The 6,739-nt window shown below is 36.1% G+C and overlaps 1 protein-coding gene across 1 annotated transcript; it reads left to right on the top strand.

Moving 5' to 3' along the window:
- The first annotated feature begins 249 nt into the window (after positions 1-249).
- LOC114271969 (vacuolar-processing enzyme) lies at positions 250-6,318 on the top strand. Its single transcript, XM_028213648.2, has 9 exons — positions 250-686; positions 1,987-2,151; positions 3,049-3,205; positions 3,753-3,838; positions 4,105-4,304; positions 4,683-4,731; positions 5,010-5,219; positions 5,646-5,852; positions 5,949-6,318. Exons 1-9 carry the CDS (start codon positions 366-368, stop codon positions 6,129-6,131), a joined length of 1,578 nt encoding a protein of 525 aa, XP_028069449.2. The 5' UTR covers positions 250-365; the 3' UTR covers positions 6,132-6,318.
- Positions 6,319-6,739: the final 421 nt, after the last annotated feature.

The raw sequence follows: 6,739 nt of genomic DNA, 5'->3' as shown, positions 1-6,739 counted from the left end.
TGCTGGTACTGGAAATGGAAAAGCACATTCTCTTTTCTAATTTTTCTAGGCAATCAAACAGGAAAAAGCAGTATAAAACGAAAGAAAAAGCCATTAAAAAGGACGAAGCAATGGGATGTTGTTATTGAGACAAACGTACTTACAAATCAACCACAGTGAAGCTTGTTAGGTAAAAAGCAGAACAGAAAATAAGCAAGCGGTTTGGCACTAGAGTGCCATTTTCACGACCAACACGCATTCCGAGGAACCAAACAGCAATCATCCACCTGTTCAATCTACAAGAGATTTTGAGTCCCACATAACCCAAACAGCCCTTACACGTGTCACTCCCTTGTTTTGCATGCCACCCGCACCGCTCTATATATATGCATATACCTATACATACATCTATATATAGGTCATGTATTCATAATCACTCACTAGTACCTTCCCCAAGCTGGTTGGCGATTCGACCCGGTTCAGTCACAATGGAGGCTTACCGGTTTAAATTTAGCTCGATTGTGTGGCTTCTGCTAATGGTTGTAGTGCCTTTGGAAGCTGTAGGAGGCGTTCGAACCGGCCGGCTGAACCGGTGGGATCAGGTTATTCGGATGCCTGGGGATCAGGACGACGAACAGGAAACAAACAGCACACGATGGGCGGTTCTCGTGGCCGGTTCATCCGGGTATGCAAACTACAGGCATCAGGTGAAGAAACACTTGACCCCCTCGTGCATTTTAGCTTACTCAATTTTCTTTTCTTTTTTGTGATTTTGGATTGGAATAAAATGGATTTGATGTTTGGATTTTAGATTTTGAATTTCAAATACTAATCTCGTCACTCATTTCAACTGGAAGGTACTGTCTACTCTGTCAAGTCTACCACTAATCTCAACCGTTTGTAGGATTTTTAACAATGATAGATAGTGGAACTCTAAAGGAAGTTAGTGGCGAAAAAATAAATAAATAACCAAAAATATAAGTACACACGTCACATCATATATCAATTTTACCCCTTACTATATTACTAAAATTCTCTTTATGTTGTGTTTAGTTGGGAAATTTGGGGAGGGATTTGGAAAGAAAAAGAGAAAAGGTGTGTGAAACTAGGTGAAATGTATGTATATTTTATTCACATTTCACCTAACTTTTCTCTTTCCCTTTTCAAATCGCTCTTCAAATCCTCCAACCAAACACAACGTTAATGTTCCAAAATTAAAACTTTCAATCTTCATTATTTATTATTTTTATTTCAAAAATGTTTTGAAACTCTAATTTGTGAGTCTAATAGCTCTAATGTGTGTGGGGCATATTGATGTGATGTTTTGACCTTGCGTTTTGTTTTGTTTTTTTTTTTTTTTTATTTTCCACCTCACTAGAACCCAATTAAAGTTCTAGTTTTAAAGAGATGTATCATTGTTGTTTTTATTTTATATATATCATATAAAAATGGGTTTTTAAAAATTAATCTAGAATGTTTTGAGAAGATAGTTAAAAGTTGATTTTTTATTTTTAACCAATTTTTCTGACTTTTTTAAAAAGTCATTTGAAAAGTTGATAAAAAGTTATTTTTTGACTTTTTTTTTTTATTTATTAATCTTTGTTTATGCTGTTACATGACATTCAAATAATCAAAATACCTCTAAAGGATTTTGCCCTAGCCCATAAATGTAAACATGGAGGGTATAACTGTAATTTCACTGATAATTTTAACTACCTTCCCAAATAGTTTTAATATCAAAAAAGTCAGCTTTTGACTTTTTCAGCCAGATGCAAAACGTAACTTTTATTTTTCTTCCCGAATAGCACATCATTAAACTTAAATTTTTATTTTTATAGATGATATATATAAAAAAAAAAATTACAAAATAAACGTTTTGAATCCTGAAATCAGCACAGGTCCGGACAGCACTCTCCAGTTGAGTGAGACAAGTGATTGGAGGGCAGGCCAGTCCTTATTTAAAATTACGATATGGAGGCATAATGTAATGGAATGAATAAAATACAGGCGGATGTATGCCATGCGTATCAAATACTGAAGAGAGGAGGATTGAAAGACGAGAACATAGTGGTGTTTATGTATGATGATATTGCTGCGAGTGAACTCAATCCGAGGCAGGGCATCATAATTAACCATCCACAAGGTCAAGATGTCTATGCTGGTGTCCCCAAGGTATATTCATCCTCATTTTACGTCTCTTGTTTCTATTGCTGTTGTTATTCTTGTTTATGTCTGGTTATAATTCCAGAGTAATTATCATTTGCTATATTCAATTCTAAAAAATGATTTGACCTGTTCTGGCGAGATGTTTGGTTGTTTAACAACTTATAGCTATTAAGCTGGATTGAAAGATCCAGTAATTATCGTGCGAATCAATTTACTTGGTTTGTGGCTTGATTTCAAATCTTTGATTTAGATTCTTTTTAATCTTTTTGTTTTTTTGACAAATTATATCAGTAGTCCAGACATTCATTTTGCCCTTATATCATTTATGTCATTTTGATCCTGTAATTTCAATTAGCTCACTTTTGATAATTAGTTTTAAATTTTGTGTAAATTTGGTCCTATTGACGACACTGATCATGTCATTTTGTGTCAATTTAATCCAATTAATAATATTGCTCATGTCTGTATTTTGTATTAAAAAAACACTAACAATTTTAATTAATTGGATCAAATTAAGATAAAATTATAAATTTATGCTCAAAATTGAGCCAATTAAAATTACAGTGTCCAAAATGACCCAAGGCCAAAGTATAGGGAGTACCGATGTAATTTGGACTTACTTTAATATAAGAATCTTTAATTTGACTCAAACGCTCATTTCAATTTCTTGTTTATTTTATTTTCTTTACAAAACATATTGATCTTAATGAACGGATCTTATGGAAATTTCGTACACACATGCAGAGTACTACTGATTTTTTTTTAATTCTTTATTTTGTACTTTGGTTTAATGAAAAGGGCATGTAGCAAGTGGTGAATTTGTGTTCTGGAAAGATAGTAATGATACTACTCTTTTCTTTGCAATTCCCTTAGCTCATTTTACTCACTGACTTGAGATCATAGGATTACACTGGCAAGCATGTCAGCGTGAAGAATTTGTACGCGGCGCTTTTGGGTGATAAAAAAGCGGTGAAAGGTGGAAGTGGGAAGGTTGTGGATAGCAAGCCCAATGATAGGATCTTTCTATACTACTCTGATCATGGAGGCCCTGGTGTACTCGGTGAGTTCCAAATTCATCCTCTTTATATCATACAATCTTTCTCAATTTGCTTATTTTCTGTGTGACACGAAATGCCTGAGTGTCTCACGTTTCAGGAACAAGAAATTGAACAGTGAATCTCATAGTTGTTGTGTCATTACCTTTACAAATTACAGCCCGTAGTCTAGCATATTGAAATGCAGTTCAAAGAAGCCTTTTCTTTTTCCTTTTCAAATTGCTACCTAAATTTATGATCTAAACAAAGCCTTAACATGGGCTCAAATTACAATTAATAGGTGGCGCAAGTTCCTTTGTCCTCAAATCTCCCTATCCCTCTGTTCTAAACCATACACATCTATTGGATCGTTTCTTCATATGCACCTTGAGATTTTCAATGATCTATAGGTTAGGAGTGTTTTGGGAGGGGGATAGTTTTAGGGATAGAGAGCATCCTTGGCTGTAATAGGCAGGTATGGCTATAAATGTCATAATGCACAAGCAACTTATATATACTAGCAATGCTGGAACATGCTATGAATCCTTAGTGTGATTGTTCGTTTGTTTGTAGGGATGCCAAATATGCCTTTTCTTTATGGCAAAGATTTCATTGAGGTTCTGAAAAAGAAACATGCATCTGGTAGCTACAAAGAGATGGTAAGTTTCTCTCCCTTCTATAAATTCTATCACTTGATTTTTAAAATAATTTTAATGTTTGCTTAAAGAGAAAAGTTAGGGATCATGAAATTTTTTTCATAAAAATGATCATGAAAGATTTGTGACCTTTGGATTACCTTGATTAGTGTGTGATACTTTATTTTAAGTGTAATCCAAGGGTCATAAAACTTTCATGATTATTTTCATGAAACTTTTTTCATGATACCTAGCATTGCTCTTGCTTAAATGGTATCATGGGTATGCAGGTTATATATGTTGAAGCATGTGAAAGTGGGAGTGTTTTTGAAGGTTTGATGCCCGAAGATCTGGATGTTTACGTTACAACAGCATCAAATGCAGAGGAGAGTAGCTGGGGAACATACTGCCCTGGGATGGACCCTGCTCCACCTTCCGAGTACATAACTTGCTTAGGGGACCTGTATAGTGTTGCTTGGATGGAAGACAGGTATGCTCTATTGCACTTTTGAAGAGTTAAACTGAGTCACTCTGGGAATTACCTTTAAGATATTAAGCTGGTGTTGACATTAACATTTACAGCGTATTTGGTAACTCGAATTCCATGCCCTGAATAGGAATTGAATTTCAAAGAGTACATTACAAACCACCAAATGCAGCAGCACACAATCAAGAATAATTCAGGGAAAATTGAGAAAAAAACAAAATATTGGGGAAAGACAATTGGGAAACCCAGGGTTTTCTTAGCACATAGCATAAGTTTGTATTTTATAGAATACATGTATTCTGAATTTTTTTTGTTTCTTCTTTTTTTTTTTCCCCCCATTATACTCGGCAAACATTAATGCTTCCTTGTGTTTTTCTGTAGTGAGACGCACAATCTGAAGAAAGAAACAATAGAGAAACAGTACACCAATGTAAGACCCAAATATTTTGAACCCTCATCAAATGCACTGACAGAGTTTTGATTCATTTAGTATCTGATTCAGTTTCCCCATGGGAAGCTTTCAAGGTTCTACAATCTGATTGAGGTTTGTGCACAGAAAATCAATGAGGTTTTTTGGGCACACAACCTAATAGATGTGGAACTTAAAGGCCACACTGTCAAAGCATTGTGCCCAAGTCTAATACTTCAATTAGTTGCTTCAATCTCGTTACCGGTTGATCTGATACATGAAAGTATTACTTTGTGCAGGTAAAGGAGAGGACTTCAAATTACAACACATATAATGCCGGATCCCATGTGATGGAATATGGGAATAAAAGCTTCAAAGGCGAACCACTTTCTCTGTATCAAGGTTTTGATCAGGCCACAGAGAACTTCCCACCCAACAAATTACACTTTGATACATGCATGGGTGTTGTCAACCAAAGGGATGCAGATATTCTTTTCTTGTGGCAAAGGGTGAGCACTGTCCTTTCTATCTTCTTTTTACTGACATTGACAACTAACTTCAGAGTTCTTAGGGTCCTTGAACAGCCATGCTAGTTTCTATCCATTGGACAGAGTTTGCAATACTTGGAAATGAATTTGTAGTCAGAATGTCATTATTATTATGATACAGATTGATCATTATCAATGAAGGTTGAGATGTGAATAATCAGCCTACTTGAAATGGGACCTTCCCAAAATCATAAACAAGCCTTTCCATTCGCTTGCGTTGAGCATAGAACACTATGATTAATCATTCTCAGAAGCTAGTTTGTTTTGGTTGATTATTGAGTGCATGATATCATTTAGAGTGATTTCATTAAACCTACTATTAATTTCTTATACTAGAGATTGAAGAGTTTTTAGTCTTGTGCTCTAAATCTGTTGAATGTACCACAGTACAAAAAATCTGAAAAGGGATCGGAAGAGAAGACCAAAATTCTCAAACAGATCACAGAAACGATTATGCGCCGAATTCACTTGGATGGTAGCATACACACAATTGGAATGCTTCTATTTGGACCGCAAATGGGTCCTTCTATCCTCACTTCCACGAGAAAACCTGGTTTAGCCATTGTTGATGATTGGATGTGTCTCAAATCGATGGTAATTTTCCCCCCTCTTTCCATTCATCTTGTTCCCCTTTGACACATGGTGGTCACTAATCACACCGACCTCTAATACCTGAATTTCCAATCACAGGTCCGGGTGTTTGAGAATCATTGCGGATCATTAACTCAGTATGGCATGAAGCACATGCGAGCATTTGCAAATATTTGCAACAAAGGGGTCTCTGAGGCTGCCATGGAAGAAGCTTCTATGGTTGCGTGTGGCGGGCGCAACTCGGGCCAGTGGCACCCTTCAAAAATAGGGTATAGTGCTTGATTTTTGGAGCTTGGCCTGCGGTAGTTTTCTTGCACATGTTAGGTTGTAAAATATAAGTGCTTAATACTTTAAAACTTGCATTGTCTGTCTATGTTTCCGCAACGTTGTCAAGTTTCTTTAAGTTTTGTGTATATAAAGCGAGCAGGACTATAAGCTTGAATATGCATAGAACACTCACTTGGTTCTCTTTCTTCCTCCCCATTTCGCCTAAACAAATTTAGGGAAAACTGGAAATATTGAACTGATAAGGCTCTATCAAACATATTAGTTTCTGGGGAGTGATGGCTCTCAACAACACTTCTTGGTGGTTGAAATTAAAGATTGACTTTGGATCCTTGTCCCCACTGTCTTCTTCTCCTCATTTTTTTTCCCTCCAAATTCGAGGTCAGTCAGTGAGACAATGGGAGATGAGCTTCATCGTAGTGGGACAAAAGACCGGACCAGATCACCATATAAGTGTAAGGTAGCAGTGAACATTAGGTTACTTTTGATCAGAGTTTATGACTAAATTCTAGTAGCCAAGGCACATCAATCTGTATAGGAAGAGTTTGAACCAGCTTCTTATTTGGAGAGAAAGAGAATTGGAGACTGTTGCTAGGTTAGTTTAT

Source organism: Camellia sinensis, chromosome 13 (assembly GCF_055761805.1).
Source record: "Camellia sinensis isolate YWXY chromosome 13, ASM5576180v1, whole genome shotgun sequence".
Classification (NCBI taxonomy): domain Eukaryota; kingdom Viridiplantae; phylum Streptophyta; class Magnoliopsida; order Ericales; family Theaceae; genus Camellia; species Camellia sinensis.
This window is presented reverse-complemented; position numbering and strand designations above follow the sequence as displayed.

Bases quoted from the DNA above. Each gene is read 5' to 3' on its own strand.
- LOC114271969 (XM_028213648.2), top strand. From the start codon at position 366: ATGCATATACCTATACATACATCTATATATAGGTCATGTATTCATAAT. The intron at 687-1,986 runs GTGAAGAAACAC...AATAAAATACAG, and splicing joins ATGCAAACTACAGGCATCAG to GCGGATGTATGCCATGCGTA. The intron at 5,220-5,645 runs GTGAGCACTGTC...AATGTACCACAG, and splicing joins TTCTTTTCTTGTGGCAAAGG to TACAAAAAATCTGAAAAGGG.